General features: G+C 37.1%; 1 protein-coding gene across 1 annotated transcript in view; it reads right to left on the bottom strand.

Moving 5' to 3' along the window:
- The window catches only part of LOC307001340 (uncharacterized protein), a 38720-nt gene extending 25311 nt beyond the window's left edge, over nucleotides 1–13409 (bottom strand). The window contains exons 1-3 of the mRNA XM_079617692.1: nucleotides 13059–13409; nucleotides 12065–12198; nucleotides 2661–2843 (exon numbers count right to left, since the gene is read on the bottom strand). Of these exons, the coding sequence (XP_079473818.1) occupies nucleotides 2661–2824 (164 nt within the window). The 5' untranslated portion in view covers nucleotides 2825–2843; nucleotides 12065–12198; nucleotides 13059–13409. The remainder of the gene's footprint in view (nucleotides 1–2660; nucleotides 2844–12064; nucleotides 12199–13058) is intronic.
- Between the last annotated feature and the right edge of the window lie 4818 nt (nucleotides 13410–18227).

Below are 18227 nucleotides of genomic sequence, written 5' to 3'. Positions count from 1 at the left end.
ACACACACACACACACACACACACACACACACACACACACACACACACACACACACACACACACACACACACACACGCACACACACACACACACACGCACACACACACACCCGGAGAGCGATCGGGGGTTAGGTGACTGTCTAACCATTAGGCCATGACTGCCCACAAAATTCACATTTTATAAGCTCTTCACGAGTTCTGAGCTGGTGAAAATACTAGCATATAACAAGCGCATTTATCCTAGCACACAGCATTGGTTTGGATGTTCTAAGTTCCGTTTCAAAATAGGCAATACGTCATAAAAACCGACCAATCAGGTTGTTAACGTATCCCTATGCCTTTAGGTTCGGTGATGAAAATGCCAATCTGAACGCTAATCGGACCAGGACTACAGTTTTTTTTTTTTAGTCCGGGCCAAATGAACCAAGCGAACCGAACTACAAGTGTGAACACACCCTTAGATATGATCTATTATACAACTATGCTCATAACAACTATGCTCATAACTTGGCTCAACTATGCTCATAACAGAGCATGAAGTGATAATTGATATCAAATCAATCAAGATTCTGTCCAACACCTTTAAGCCATTCTGTGTTTGCATATTTGCTGCGTTTTGCCATCATAAGGCACAGTTCATCTGCAATATGACCAAGGCCTGGATGAGAATCACTGGGCAGATTTATTAAGCAAAGATCAAACATGAGCAGTTTGGCGAGACTATATACATGATTCATGACAACAATCTGTAGAGTAATACAAAATTAAAAGTGTCAAACTTTGCTTAATTTTGCAGTGTTGACTACTGTAGCCAATCACAGGGATTTATGTTGACCAATCAGAAGTGTTTAAGTTACTGGTAGTGAGAATCTATTCAGTATCTCTCAAAACGCTGAATAAGTAAGAGCAAGTTGAGCACGAATCCTCTCATTCCTCTCAATGCAGACACGATGTAAATAAAGGATTCATTGTGCAGTTTTAACAGATTCATTGATTAAACCGGGACTCATCATGAGGATGAGTAAAAACCTTTAACAGGGTTTGATTAAGATCTGAAATATTCTTAAATCTCCTGACACAGGTTATGTGTGCTCATTCACATTGTGCACACGGACTGTGTCAATCATGGATAGGATTAGGCTGGAACTAAAGGTTTTATTCCTCATATACTGTTCCTCTCTCTAAAGCCACAACCCCCCTTTACCCCTTCATCTTGATCCTTTCATTGATCCTGCTTCTTACCAGGATGACACCTCTCACGCGGGAAAGCAGAGGAGATAAGTGGCATTACTCTGATCAAAGTTCAGTAGGATATTCCTGAACCCAAAGGTACATATTTTATATCTTTCATTTAGATTAATTTCTTTGGAGAATATTGATCATTCAACATTATAGAAATGTATTGGAGAGTAATGTAGTACCTGGAATTATGAATATCAGATCCTCACTTTGATTCTACTCTCAGACATTGCACAACAATAGCACATATACAGTAGTACATCTACTGTATATCTCAGCAGTGTTAAACAGTGTTGGAAAAGCTGCCTTGAAAAATAGAAGAAAAAAAGAAAACTAACTAATCCCTGACATTTATATATTTATCTGACAAACAACAACAACAACAACAACAGGTTTTAAATTGTTAATGAATAATAAGGGATCAAACTTGAACGTTCATTTCCATAAATACATCAACAAAACAAAACAATTATTTATGTGAGGTAAAAAAAGGCAACCCCTGCCACACAGGGAATCAAATTAATTAATTTCAGTGCACTGAAGATTCTAACAGTAATATCGTGAAATATTGTTAAAGTCCCCCTGTAGTCAATAATTGTATACCTTAAAACTCATCTTTGATCACCAAAATTACATATCTAAATGTTTTTTCCCTAAGAAAAAAAAAGTATTCATGCCTTAAAATATGCAAATTAGCCCCGCCTCCACTCACTCACACCAGCTTTTTACAAGTTTAATTCAGCCTTATATGTTTGAACCAGAAACTGATTCAGAAGAAGTGGAAGATAATTATATAGTATTATATTTATTGACTTCCATAGTCAATGGAGCTCATCAACATTTTGGTTACCAATATTCTTCAAAACATCTTTTGTTTTCAGCAGAAGATGAATTCATACAGACTTGGAACAACTTGAGGGTGAGTAAATGATGACAGAATTGAATTTGAGTAAACTAACCCTTCTTGGCTGTAATAAAATATGCAACTTTTGATATCTGAACAGTTTTACTTATTAACCGATTACAGAGAAAATCTGGGTATCATATATTAAAATAAATAAAATGGTGAAAGATGTGACCAAAAGTGACTCTTTTAGAGGATCCTGCTGGGACTAGCATCGGCCTGTCCGCATTCGAATGGAATCAATACCTCAGCATTTCCATGACTTTGTAAAATGAAGTGTCAGGGCTCCAGTGAGCCTATTTTGGGACATTGATGGGATTGCTTTTGTAATTAGCCATACCAGAGTCCTTGACAGCCACGTCTGGGTATTCAGGGTGAATGAAACCTCATCAGCTGAAGGACGATACCCTTTCCCCCTCACGCCACTTCTCCGTTCAAAAACAGCAGTTAAGAGCAGTCAACTCTTATTTGTTTTATCAAAAGCCTGTGCTTTACCAAAAGGTCTGTTAGTATTCACCTTGCTCGAGTGAAAAGCTGGTGTTTTCCTGCTCCTGGTCTCCCTAGGCTCCCGTTCAGAGAGGTGGTGATGGAATAAGAGGGGCAGAGTTTCACTGCAGCATCTCTAGATGTGTCCTGCCTCATATCCATTATGTTGATTGATGGCTTCTGTGGGGGACTCATTTTCGCTCACGGTTGTGTGCTAAAAAGATTAAAAACAATAAATTTGTGAATGCTCCCTCCAAGGTTGGGACATATCATTCTTATACATCTAGTCAGGTTGCTGCAGATAAAATTAAAGAGAAAGGTTACTCACACATGTTGTGGTGGTGGATGTTTTTTTTCAGGACATTGTGCTGATTAATAACAGGCTAACATTTCAGTGTTGGCTAAAGAAAATAAAAGTGCTGCAGGGATGTGTTTTTGTTGGCCAACCCGGAAGTCAATAATAGGATATTTCCATTTTGGATTATTACAGAAAAAATCTCTGTGACCAACTGAAGTTTATGATTCCTACACGTTGAAAATCTTTACAAATTAACACACTTTTATGAATTTTGAAGCCTAAATACAAACTAGACCACAGTCACATGACTGTAATATCACAACACTGACAACTTTTCCAGTCTTTATTTACAAAATCTTTTACCTCATAGTTTTAGTTAGAATAGTGCGATTATAAACACAGTGAGGCTGTAAAAGTGAACTTGTGTGTAGATGAGTTCACATGTTTGATGTGATGACGTTTAATGTCAATGATAACCTCTGTAGTCCCATTTAGCCACTTGTTACATACCGCCTTTTACAAGAAAATATAAAAAGTTATTATTTCTTTTTTAAATCTTGAAGGGGTTATTTCAGCACAGACCTTATATCAGGTCTTCAACCAAAAGGCCATTCAAAAAACACATTGACTTCCGGAAGATGGAACCAGAAGTGCTAACATGCTAACTTGTTTCGGTTTTTGGGTTTGTAATAGTTAGCAACATCTCATTAGCGGCTGTTTCTATGGGCCACTATAAGCAAGTCGTCCGCCATGTTGGAAAGGTCAAAGCCAGACCGTTCAAGTTGACTGCCTGCAACCGTAATTAGATGTGATGAATATGTATATGAAATAGACTTCAGCAGATGGTTTTGCTAAACCAACACAATACAACAATATGAAGGTGTTAGCTAACACGTCCTTAAAAAGTTACCATAGTAAAAGTAAAAACATTAACAGTACCATAGTAAAAACATGTAATATTGAGTTAATACATATAAAAGCACAAAGCAACAATGGTTATACCATTTCTTCGGGAATTTAAATCTTGGCGGTTTCACAACCAGAAGCTTTGTAATGTTGTGGCATCATTGACTCTTAATGTGAGTGACGACACACTGACCGTTTCAAGATGGTGGGTGCGCCGACGTGTTTGGAGTGGTGTGATGTGGCATTTACGTATAGCAATAATTGATTTCTACACTGTAAAAAAAAATTACATCCCAAGTCAAAATTTTCTAGTGACTGATAACATCTATATTTTTCAATTAGTCTGACATATTATTTCTCATTGAGCCAATGTTAACAGACTATTGCAACAATTAATTCAATTTATTTTACAGAATTTCACTTGGGCCAATTAAAAAATTTAGATGTGACCAGTCACAAGAATATTTTGACTTGGAGAGGTTACATTTTTTTTTCAGTGTAACTTAAAATTAAACAAAAGATCTTCTTTCATTATTAACTCACTCTCTGACATAGCTCTCAAATCTGTATGACATCTACAGATCTGAAACAGTGAAGGTTATCAACCTTAATCTTCAAATGACAACAGTTCTGGTATATAGGATGTTTTGCATATCTGCCTATAAAATGCAAGAGAAAAAAAGTGTGTTATTCAGAGATGTATAGAAATGTCTCAGGGGGATCTTTATTTAAGTAGACTACTGCCAAAGTGGAGCAACCGTTTAAAAAATGTCTTGCCGGGTATTTATCTAAATAAGCTACCTGAATAACAACATATCTGGTTACATGACACAGAAATGTGAAGGTAACTCTTTCACCTCCTTGAGTATACCGAGGTTTGTCACCTTACTGCGGAGTAATGCAAGAATGCATGCAAAACTGTTCAACAGAACCACAATGTCTTGACCAAGATGAATGTTGCATGAACATGCATGAATGTTTCTGGCTTAAATTGCTCCAGATGTCAACAAAATGATCTGAAGAAGCTGAAATATGCCTTTGCAAGGAAATACAGGGAGCTTCATGCTAGATTCTCAAATCCCTGCGTATTTCACTGTGCTTAAATGACAGATCAGACACTGAATCCTCTGCCCTGTATTTTACCTCCTCAATTAGACCACATGTCCTCCACACAGCACTAAGATACTGACACATCTGTCTTGGCAAAATCCTCAGGTTTCAAATGACGGAGAGATGAAGTGATACTTCCTCTTTGCAACTGTTCAGGCTTCAGCAGGGATCAACACGGCTACAAAAGATATGTCTTAATACTTGAGATTTTACAAGCCTCTCTCAGCATGATCTCCCTGCACAGACATGAGGATTAGATCAAATCTAAAGATGTTTCATTAGGTGTTTTATGGAGGACCACCCTGTGGGGTGTTTTTTAATGTGCTGTGCTGTTGATATTGGCACGGTATGCCGCATGTTACGCATGATAATGCGCATCAGCTTAAGTGTGATTTTGGCCCTGAGGTCAAGCTGAAGTGGAGGAGAGCCATCTTTCTGAAGAAAGTAAAAGTCATCCAAAAAACAAACTCAGAAAATTGTTTTCCCATTTACACAGCTGGAAATCTGATTATGCTCCAGCATCTAAACTCGTTAGCACTGTGAATTTCAATGCATCAACAATAATCACAGCTTCACCGACACAAAATGCTTCCAGTAGAGTTGGGTTTTTAGCCTCAAAGCAGACTGTAAAAATCTGCAGCAAATGGATTGTTTGTTTCATATGGTAATAAAGAACACGCATAGTGTAGATTTAAGTAGAATTTTCTAAAAATGCAATAAATAAATAGATTGTTAAATACAGTGCTATGCATAAGTTTAGACACCCATGCTAAAGTTGCCTAAAAAGAGGAATAAAAAATCATCTTTTGGAAATTTATCTTAATGCCTTAATTTAAAAAATGAGGAAAACTCCAACCTTTAAGGACACCAATTTTCTTTGTGAATGAATAATGTATCGTAAAAAAATAAATGTTCTTCCTTAAAATACAGGGTGCATAAGTTTGGACACCCCTATGTTAAATTCCCATAGAGGCAGGCAGATTTTTATTTTTAAAGGCCAGTTACTATATGGATCCAGGATACTCTGCATCCTGATAAAGTTCCCTTGGCCTTTGGAATTAAAATAGCCCCACATCATCACATAGCCTTCACCATATCTAGAGATTGGCATGGAGTACTTTCCATAAGATCATCTCTCAATGCAAATTAAACCAGCGGTTAGGCTAACTGAAATAAAACCATGCCAATCTCCAGGTATGGTGAAGGGTATGTGATGATGTTGGGATATTTTAATTCCAGAGGCCAAGGGAACTTTATCAGGATGCAGAGTATCCTGGATCCATATAGTAACTGGCCTTTAAAAATAAAAATCTGCCTGCCTCTATGGGAATTTAACATAGGGGTGTCCAAACTTATGCACCCTGTATTTTAAGGAAGAACATTTATTTTTTTACGATACATTATTCATTCACAAAGAAAATTGGTGTCCTTAAAGGTTGGAGTTTTCCTCATTTTTTAAATTAAGGCATTAAGATAAATTTCCAAAAGATGATTTTTTATTCCTCTTTTTAGGCAACTTTAGCATGGGTGTCTAAACTTATGCATAGCACTGTATATGCACTGTACTATATGAATAATAATTGCAATCATTTTTCTTAACCTGATATTTAGGTCTCAATGGGATAGATTCCCCCAAAATTTATAATTTACTCGCCCTCATGTTGTCCCAAACCTATATGAGTTTCTTTCTTCTGTTGAACACAAAATAATATATTTTAAAGAATGTTGGGTAACCAAACAGTTGACGGCATCCATTGACTTCTATAGTATTTTTTGGAAGTCAATGGGTGCCATCAACTGTCTGGTTACCAACATTCTTCAAAATATCTTCTTTTGCACTGCAAACAGAGTATGCGTGAAACAGGCGTAAAGAGCAAAAAGTGTATTATTGCCATAGATATTGGCCATGTTTTGGCAAGCATCACAAAATGAATAAAAATGTACAAAGGGTAATTCACTTGGCGGCCACTAGTGGAGAAATAACATGCTTCACTTTAAGAATAGAGAAATTACACAACCTGAGAAAAAGAAATTGAAGCAGCTGTTGAAAATCCAGTTTATATATGAGTATTTCCAGTTTATAAGTTGGAAAGAAAAGACAGGATACGCTAAGTGAATTGTTTGTTGATGTGGGTGCACACTGCACAGCACCAAATGGGATCAAGCTTCCACAAAATCTACCCACATATCCAGGAATGTCTGGAAAATGCAGTACATTAGAGATAATATGACAGATACGTTTACCACCTGATGATAATTACTGGTCGTATATTCACGGTAAACCTCAGAAAAATGCCATGGCCTCCGGTTATTTTCCTAAACTAATATAAAATATTGAGCCCAATAAGAATCCTTTTATGCATCTTGGCCTGAGTTTGGGGAAGTCTGGTGTTTATTTGGGTTTTTGGACGCCTGTAGTATTTTGGTTTCTGAAGCATATCATTACAGTCATGCAGAACAGGACTATTTCAGTACGAATCATTTCTTGAGGCTCAGGAAGCCACAGAAGGGTGTGTGCAGCTCACATACTAATTTTGCTAACAGAAAACAACAAAAACACTTTTAACAAAGTAAATAAAAAATTACATAAAAGATAATTTGAAGATAAATTTATACTTTTTTTACACAACAGTTTGATAAACAAATAATATTGAGTTTTTAATTTAGGTTTTAGTTTTGAACAAATCGGTTCAGCAAATTATTTACTGACTCACACACAGGGACAGTAGGCTCATTTGATATGAGCAAAATATGTGCATCACCAGCAATAACCGTGAGATGCATGCCTGTTAGAAATGTGTCTGACTGTGGGAACAGTTGGGCTGCGTCTGAAATCACATACTTCCCTACTATATAGTAGGTGAAAAACAATATGTGACAAAAGTAGTATGTCCGAATTCAAAGTTCTCATAAAATAGTACACACAAGTACCTGGATGACCTACTTCTAAGAGATTCAAAAGTGTGCAGACGATGGACATTTTACTATCTCATGAGACACAAACGATGGTAGGTCACGTGATAATGACAACATGATGAATGTATTACATACAGATTACATTCATACAATATATAAAATTGACTTTTTTAGAAATAATGGCCCTGTCCCAAATGGCACATTTCACACTATGCACTTACGGTCTTGTGGACTTATAATGGCTGCAGCGTGTGTGTGTCCGTTAAGCCACGCAGGTTTTCCCATTTGTCATTTTAGGTTCCAGAAGGGTGCTCGCGAACTTGCTTTTTGCTGAGCCCGCAGCAGACTTCTTCTCAACAGTAAAAGCGGCGTTATGTCACAAAAGTGCGGACTCGTAGGAAGAGTGTGAGTGGGTACCATTTGGGACAGGGCAAATTACTTATTCAAAATAAGTTCCGACTCTTGCTCTCCACCGACTGCACAGCTTGATGCTCATTGGTTTGAACAACCGTGATGTATTTTTATCTTCTAAAATGTATGATTTTGAAACTCTGATATCATGTTTTTATGTGTATAAATTATGTCAATATATTCCCAAACTCTGTGACAGTGCAATCCCTCTATGGGTTATTTGATCGTTGTAATATTTCTATAATAAAAAGAAAAAAAAAGTGTATTAAAAGGCACAGTATGTAATTTTTCCGTAACTTATTCAAAACAATAACAAAGGCATAGCTTGATGATGATGTTTGTCTTACCATTAAAGTTACGTTTCATGTCATGAAACTTGATACCCTGAACTTGAACTTTGACACAGTTACGGTTGATCACTTAAAATCACATTATTTTATTTATGAAATAACAAGTACTGAATGGATTAGTTTTAAGATCTCTTTATGAACTTATTGAAACAATAAAGTGATAGTTGCTTAGGGACAGAAAGCTCTCAGATTTCATCAAAAAGATCTTCATTTGTGTTCCGAAGATGAACGAAAGTCGTGAAGGTGAGTTATTAATGACGGAATTTAAATTTTTGGGTGAACTAACCCTTCAAAGTACTATGGAATATTCATCAGCACATGACTCAGTACATGGTATTAAATCATATACTTGCTTTCTGCAATTTTATTATAATAAATGTCTTTGGCATACAGATAGAAGATAACCCTTCCTCCACCCCCCACTAATGAGACTCAGAGAGCTGATCTAAATGTCACCCCACTGGTTAGCAATCTGTTCCCCATCTCAAGGCAGCCTGCTGCACCTGAAGGGTCTGGCCTCATACACGGTGTCCTGAGGTGTGTGCTACAGTACTGCTGAATTCAGTGGCCATAGCATGGATGTGCTGTAAAAGCCAAGTAAAAATTAGTGTCAAAAGAAGTATGTCCGAATTCACAGTATTCATATAAGTGTATGCAAAAGTATACACTTATACGCTTCTTCCGACGAGATTCTGTAGAGTGCATAGGATGGACACTTTACTATCCCATGCAGTAGCACCTCAATGCAGTACATAAGATCCAAGGGGCGGAGTTAGATCCAGATCCGATGGGCGGAGTTGGGTCCAGATCCGAGGGGCGGAGTTGGATTTCCTCCCACTGCATTCTGATTGGTCGACAGGTTCCTAGCGTTTCTCACAGGTTCGCGTTTAAAGTCTGTGTAGAGAGAATGGTGTCGTCTAATTTAAGAACCTAATTTAATAACAAATGATCGTTGCGACGGAAGCGAATCAATCAAAACTAACTTTAGCTGGAAAATAATTGTATTAAAGAACCGCTATAAAGCCAAAACCATCTCCATTTCCTTAAATTATAAGTTTATCTCTGTAAAGCTGCTTTGAAACAACACTGTTAAAAGCGCTATATAAATTAAGATGATTTGACTTTTGACAGAAAAACAAACTTGCTGAAAACAAATCTTATTTAATGAAGTTTAAAAAGTTACAACATTGTAGTTTGTACATTGTGTGAATGTGATTTTTTTTTCATTTGGAAAAAGCGTTTAATTATAATCCAAAACAAAAAGATTGATTAAAAATTCTTACATTTCATCTTCCCTGAAAAGCATGTAGTTCCTTGTTACATGCAAGAATAAATATCTCTTAAAAAGAAATGTATTCTTTGATTGGCTGATCTTTTACCCCTCTCAGTAGTCCACATGCACTGATTTCAAATATTAAATAAAATATTATAATATTAATAAGTAGGCGCGTCTACTTTTGAGTAATATTAAATCAAGTTTAAATTCATGTAGAAAATATGTGTGCTTTTCCACTGATTGTGCAACTGTAAGTGACTAAATTATAGCAGCACTAATTTTAAACTTATAAATGACTTCACAAGGGAATCTGACTTAATTTACATAACATAAGAGCATCTCACTTACATAAATGCATGAACAATTCATTACCAGCACAATTAAATAGGAAAAAAAACACGTTTATTAACACACTAGGTAAAACAGACATTTTGAAAACAGTAGGGAAACTTTGAAGGCAAAACATAAGGAAACTACATTGGGAGCACACGCAGAAATGACACAAACATTACAGGGAAACATTCACAATTAACTATTCATCCTTTCAGGTCAGCACAGATCTGGCAGAACTCGCTGCAGAAGTCTGGGTGGGTGTCTTCACATATTATTTTAAAAAGTTCCCCCTTTCTTCCTCGACCTCCATATCCTGTGGGTTAGCAAAGAAAGCAAATATTTAAATGTTCATTATTTTTTTAAATGTTTTAATTCATCATTGAAAGTAAAACACTCCATGGCAACAACTAACAATGCATACCTGGAATGCAGTGTTTGCCTAACCTGGCTAGTGGGTAGCGTGGCTAACCTGGCTAACTAGATACCTGACAGACAACACCACATGTTAGCTTACCTTAGCTATAAACATATGAACATACCAACAGTATTATCCAAAGCTACTTAGTTTAGCTAAATAGATAGGCCACACGTGCGTGCTAACGTTAACGCTACAAACGACCTAACTTACCATTAATGGATGCCAGTTTAGCGGACTAGTTAAACATGTCTTGGTGTTATCAAAAAGTATGGACACTGTCAAAACTTTAACATATATTTAAGTGTGATCATTACTTAAAGACGCACACTAAATTATTAATCTATCTCGACTATATTAGTAATCAAAATGTAGACTTACATTGATGAGAGCAATCAATGGTGATCACCGATATGCTGGTTCATCTGGTGGTGGGGCTGGGGCGTGGGGGCGAAGTATATATAGTGGGAGGAGTTGGATCTGGATCCAACTCCTCCCAGTGGATTTCATGTTCTGCAGTGAGGACCTTCTCATCCCATGAGGCCACGGGAGTGGATTTGTGAATGGCAGTGAAGTGACGTAACTGATGCTGGTAGGTGATGTGATAATGACTGCATGGCGAATATAGTACGTCCAGATTACTTTCATACAACACACATTCATACTATATAGAACGTCCTAAATATTTTGTATTATTAAATACAAAATATTGTGTAGGCCTACTTACCATATCCATGATTACAGTTATGGTGCTGTTTGCTTGTGTTAATTTTGTTTTATAAAAAGTATTAAAAAAAAGGTATATCAAAAAATTATTATAAAGCCTGAAAAACAAAAGCTTGAAACAGCTCATGCTTAAAAATGGTAACTGTATAGTTAAGCTAATTAGCTAATTTTTATTCTTAATCAATTTTGTATTTGCAGGTCGGGAATAATAATAATGATTGTTTTGATGTAAAGTACAATCTCTGATAATATTTGTGAATGTTTAAGATATTTGTATTATTCTTTTTTATTAGGCCTATTCATTTAACATGATAATAATACATAGTATAAGTTAACATGGTGTGCAGTGTTTATTTAGATGAACCACTTGGTGAATTAAATTCAGAAGTGTTTGTTGACAATCAGTCATTATCTCAGTGGCTTCAGATGAATGATACAGATCATAATGAAGCCATCTGCTTTTGGGGTTGTAGTCACCTTATAAGTGTTATGTAACAGAATGTCAGTGGATACAGAAATAGTCCACTGTTCCTCCCACAAAACATATGAAGAAGGATGAGACTCATCTCAGTCCTGACACTAGCTGCCACCTGTGAAGCATGGATGCCAGTGATGAATAGTGTTCATTAAAGCCTTCAGCTCATGTGGTTTACTCTGAGGTCATGTTCCAACTAATTACAAAAAACACACTGACCTTCTCTGCTCACTTCTCCTTCAACCTCTCCATGGTCCTGCGTGTGGCATAACGGCCTGGTTTGAGTGCGCATACTGTGGTATTTCCTCCAGGCATGTTTTGCTGCTCATTGCCTTCTCATCGAGCTGTTAAACCTGAGGGCATGAAGGGAAGTGTGAGGTTATGTGGAGGTATGCTATAGTCAAAGACACTTTGCACTGCAGGAGTGCAGAAACACATGGAAGTAGCTTCATGCTGGGAAGATTTTCGGTATATTTTCCAGGTGAGGAAATCTTTCATTTTGTTGAAGATGTCTGTTTTCTCTGTTGGTGCCTTTTTAGATTGTGCTAAGAATGGGGTAAGGGAAAATTCAGAACGAGAACAGACTTCTTTTCATTTCAGAAGCTGAATGACAGAAAGAGAAATTTACTGAAATACAATTTACTTAAATACATTTTGTCGTTTCAACAACACAGGCAAGAATAAACTACTTGTAAGCCTTGTTTCATGTTGTTTGTAAGGCTCAAGTCTCAACAAGGCTTCATCAACCAAAAAACCTGTTGTATTTCTTTTAGCCGATATTACTTCCTTAAAAACAACTGGTAGGCTACACTACAAAAATCAACACTTAACATTTAATAATAATATTTAATCTTTAATATTTTAATCCTAATATTTGTATTCTTGGGTCACAATTTGAATAAGTTTCACGACCATAGAATCATAGAATAAATAGTAACATAAAATACAATTATTTTTGTTAAAACAATTATATAATTTGTTTACGATTATAACTTTAAAAATTAAACCTTTCCCGACGTCCTTAGGTTAAGCCTGTAGATAGTTTTTTTATATAGAGAAATTGGGACTAGCCTATTTGGAGGGAAAATCAAAATAATGTGATGTTTACACAAGTGTTCCGGGAGTCTCTCTTCCTTCAAAGATACATTAAATTAATGACAATGTAGTCTATATACTTTATAAAGAAACTATCACAACAGTGTAATTTAATTACCTCATCTGTCCACATGATGCCAGTGAATTGCTGGTGCAAACATATCGTCATTGCCTCAGATGCTAACTGCTGTTTTCTCACAGGCATTTTTTGTTGTGAGATTTTGTTTTTGAGAGGAAATATTCATCTAAACGTCATTCTCAGCAGCGTGACCGGCGTCTGGATGTTCGTCAACAGTCTCACTTACAGTACTTTCCAAATTCTTCGCAATACTTCGTCGTGACTCGTGAGTAGCTATGTCCGTACTGGCGCATTGAATCACATTCAGCATCAGTCTCTTGTACGTGTGCGAGAACGAGCTGTAAGTTGCTCACTTAACGGCCTAACGGTGTCGCTAATAACAACGGTTTCTGAATTACTACATAAAACCCCTTTAAATATAAATATAATTATACATAAATGCATATTTTTATAGAAATTAAAATATAAAAACGTTTTATACATGTAACGTTAGCCTTTCTGTTGCTCAAACAGTAGAGTGTTGGCACTTGCAATGCCAAGGTCATGGGTTCGAATCCCAGGGAAAGCAAGAACTGATAAGAATGTAAATGTATAGCTACCTTGAAATTCAATGTAAGTCGCTTTGGATAAAAGCGTCAGCCAAATGCATAAATGTAAATTTCAATCATTGGTTATAAAAAAAAATGGATAGCTTAATTCACACAGTATAAAATGAAATGCAAAACTACGCTTATAGCCTACAGCACCACCAGAATGTCATTCCTTTTTTAATCTTCATCCAGAATTCAGACATTCTCAACTGAATTCTGAATGCTACACAACCCTCTCTAAGCATTGGATGCAACGCAGGAAGGCAGTTTGAGTCAAGTTTTATACTATATTTCCTGGGTCATGGCTGAATGACCCATGAAAAGAGGGGCTGAGAGGGAACACCAGCTGGGTGTACCATCTGTCGTTGCGCAATACAACGGACGGGCTGGGCAGATGCCACCAGTGAGCTGGATAGAAACCAAGCACAACAAACCAATATGAAACAACAACAAGCATGGACTCTGGAAGTGGTGGCAGGTAGGGGCTCAAACTGGGAAGAATAGTGAAATTAGCTATTAGATGTGAAAGCAGGAAGGATAATACAATTACAGAGGTGACGGTAATCTAAAAGACGAAGGATATGAGGAAATCATATGTGGTAAGCAAAGGACGTATAGGAATTAAATTAGCTTTACCATCAGTTTTTACCAGCATGAAATGAGATTTTAGAGCAAATCGTTTTAATGAGATCAAGTAGACCAGGTGCAGGTCTTATGCAAGCCTCTGGGGTTTTCTAAAATGGTGGGCAAACAATCAAACCATTGAAGTAATGAATACTGACTGGCCGTTTGGTGCCAACTCTCCCCTGTCATGGATAAAACAGTGAAGCAATTAGAACAGCAAGTGCACTCCCTTAATTCTTCTTTTTTAATTACTGCACTCTGTTCATCCTCGGGGACTGTGAGGCCTTTTTGGGCATTTTTTTTTTTTTTTACTGCATCACAACTCTCCTGTGCTCCTGTCTTCTGTTTTTTAGTAAAGAGTGCCTATGTTGCTTTGGTCTCCTAATCCTCACACTATGGGCTTCAGGCGTGTTCAGTTCATTTAGTTGGTGTGAAAATGTGCACCAACGAGTGAACTTGAAGTGGCAGTATTGGGGACTAAGCAAATCTATCAAAAAAACCCTTCCAACTTCAAGCAAGGCCTTTTCTTTCTCTCTTTTTTTCTAGAATAGTAGTTTAATTCATTTTAGCGAGTCAGTTTGTTTGAGCGGCTCATTTCAATGAACTCCAAACCGATTCATCAAATTCATTTGAATAACTCAATTAATTTCCCGTAGCTCATTGCACAGCATTTTTGCTGTGAAGTTGATGTTAAAGCCACCGTACATCACAAATCACAAGTTTCACGAGTTTACATGTTAATGAAATCTGATGTAATATTATAATGCGTATTTGGCTTGCTGTCCTGGGGGGAGAGCTCCGAGCTCAGAATTCGGCCCGACCCCAGAGTACTCCCCCCATAACTTTAGAGATCATAGGTATCTATGAACGGACCCAGCCGAATGTGGGGAGAAGGGGTGGAGGTGGGATGCTGAGAAAATAGTCATGAGACAGGAGGTAAGGAAAGGCTTTACTTATACTGGCTCCTTCTTGTGCTGATTGGATGATTACCTGAACATGCTCCTCCCGAACTTTGTTACATAAAACTTCATATCATGTAAAGTTTTGAAGTAGAAATTGAACTGAAGTTACAAACTTGTGGTTTCTCTGATTCTTTACCTAAATACAGTTAGTATGTAGCCTACTCATGCATTGCTACATTTATAATAAAAAATAAACTGTGCTTTGGACCCAAAATTGAAAAGATCTGCAGGGGAGGGGTGGAATCAAAGGAACCAGCTTTAATTGCTCCATGTTCATGCCATAATCCAGGCTATTTTGATTTATGGAATGGGGTGTAATATGGGGTGTAATAGCACCCCTGGTCCCAGGTATAGGCATCCGGGCAGAGGGAGCTCAGCTGCATTACGGAATATGCCCCTTAAACCCTTACCAGCCTGTTTAATGAGATTCGAGATGAATGTGTCAAAGTCACACTCACAGCTTTGGAAAACTATGGTCTCTGCACACACCCTCCCGTGAGCCACACCATCACACTCTCTAAATATACTTGGATATCGTCTACTATAATGTGTTAATGCAATTTCCACTCCTTGGTGTGAAGATTCTATTTAGAGTCGTTCTGAAGAGCACCTGCTATGGGCAGTTTTTGAGCGTTTACTGGGAAAACACTGTCGGTAGCCTAATTAAAAAAAAACTGGTTTAAAGTAGAACTGTGGTACTTCGGAATGAGTCTTCGCTAGCTTCTGGCTAAAGTATGTGGTAATGGAATCTCGTTAGCATTATAATTACTGGAAGATAAAAAAAAAAGTTATTCGTCTGATACCTGAAATTGTCTGCCCTTTTCTGATGGGGAAAATAATTGTATTTATTTATGTATTTATTTTTGCAGGCTTCATCCTGAATTAAAAAGTGGCTTGAATATTTTCTTATGGCATTTACCTAAATATAAAAGTGCTGAAACCCTACTAGATTGGAGGTTAACTACCACTGATTCACAAATTACAGGACTAAAGGAGCAGGAACCCTGTAACACATGTAATCACAGACAAACGAACAGTGGCTGTAATTATTGCAATTAACAGACCTAGACTGACTCCATGGGTGAGTGATTAAATAACAACAACAGCTGTTACAAACAAACAAACAAACAAGGAAATATTTAATGTCAGACACACTTCATCACGGGCCAACGGGTTATTTGTCCACCTGGAAACAAAGTTGGTTTACAAGATACAGACTACCATGCGTTCTTTTCACGAGTTTACATGTTAATGAAATCTGATGTAATATTATAATGCGTATTTGGCTTGCTGTCCGGGGGGAGGGCTCCGAGCTCAGATTTCGGCCCGACCCCAGAGTACTCCCCCCATAACTTTAGAGATCATAGGTATCTATGAACGGACCCAGCCGAATGTGGGGAGAAGGGGTGGAGGTGGGATGCTGAGAAATTAGTCATGAGACAGCAGGTAAGGAAAGGCTTTATTTATACTGGCTCCTTCTTGTGCTGATTGGATGATTACCTGAACATGCTCCTCCCGAACTTTGTTACATAAAACTTCATTTAGAAGGAGAATTAATCAATAGATTTGCTAGATTTTGGAATGGAACTAAATAAGGGCAGCCAAATGTCATGATACACGCGTTCTGTCCATGATGAGACAACGAAAGTGGTTATAAATAGAGTCAGGATGTCTCTGGATATTACTTTGCAGTAGCTGTTTGAGAACATGTTGTATAACAACAGATTTTGCATTTGCAAAGCAGGAAGCACTTAAAACCACACTCTACTTTTCTCAAAATCTCTCAAAAATAACACCACATGGGGCTTTCAAAGGGGTGCACCAGAAGATAAAACGAAAAGTGTGTTTATCAGAAGATGCCACAGATAAAAGCCATAAAGCAACAAACTGATGGATGTAATGGAGAGATGCTAGCCTACATAATGAATAATTGATGCGCATGCTATTTTTACAAGACAAGGTAGCAAAGAACATAACGTCAAGGAAGAGAAGAGATTGAATGTGGTTGATATATAAAAACAATCAGGCCTCAAAAGTGCTTCGAGACGGGAAACCAATTGGAAGCTTTATTTTCAAGAGTGTGTGCTGGGGCATTTTCTCTCGAGGTGGGGTGGAATTGCATCCTCAAAAGAATTGGATGAGTAATTGACAGTACAAAACTAAACCAAAATTAAAAATATTACTAAATATTAAAATCACATATATGTATAACAAAGTGGAAAATTATGAGTGGGAAACGATTTTCTTTAAGCCCAGACTTGTTGGCACTCAGACCCAAAATGAGATGGGTGGGAAAATAATTTGGCAATGCTTTTGCATTCTCTCGCGTTGTCACGAGAAACTTTGCGTTCGCTCTAAAAAAAAAATGAGGGAATTCAAATGCTTTGAGAGCTACGTTTCTCAGGGGAACGCAAACCTTTTGCAAGTAAATGAAAAGTTTCTCGGGAGAATGCAAAACATTTGTGCAGATTTTGTGCAAAAACATTGACTTTTTTTTCATATTTTCCCTCCAATCTCTCTTCTTCTTTTTTTTGCACCACCATTAGGGGCTGTACCATGTAGTTTCTCAATAAATCCTTATCTTGAGCCAAATAAGCAAGCTGACATTCAGTACAATCTATCTTTTATTAGAACATACAAATGTCATTTACGTCTTTTAGTTTTAACGTTGATGAAGAATATCATGCATGACCAAACTACATTTTCCATAATTCTCTGTGGCAGCACAAGAATGACAATACACCCAGCAACAATAACACACCCATTATGCATGCTTTGCTCATCATGTATTGTTTTTGTCAATACAAAAGACAGAGAAATGTGAAATTGTCTAGTGAGTCCCAGGAGGACTTAGCATAATTATAGAGTAAACAACTTTGAACCACTTGAAATGAACTTGAACCAGATTTTAGCGGCTAGGTTAAATTAAACGCACTATTATATTAGCTGTGTTTACTGAATATTTGTTGACTAACTCTCAGTAAAATAAGATACACGGAATAAGCTATGTATAATCTTTAACATCCTAAATA

Source organism: Phoxinus phoxinus (genome assembly GCF_949152265.1).
Source record: "Phoxinus phoxinus genome assembly, chromosome: 7".
NCBI classification, from domain to species: domain Eukaryota; kingdom Metazoa; phylum Chordata; class Actinopteri; order Cypriniformes; family Leuciscidae; genus Phoxinus; species Phoxinus phoxinus.
This window is presented reverse-complemented; position numbering and strand designations above follow the sequence as displayed.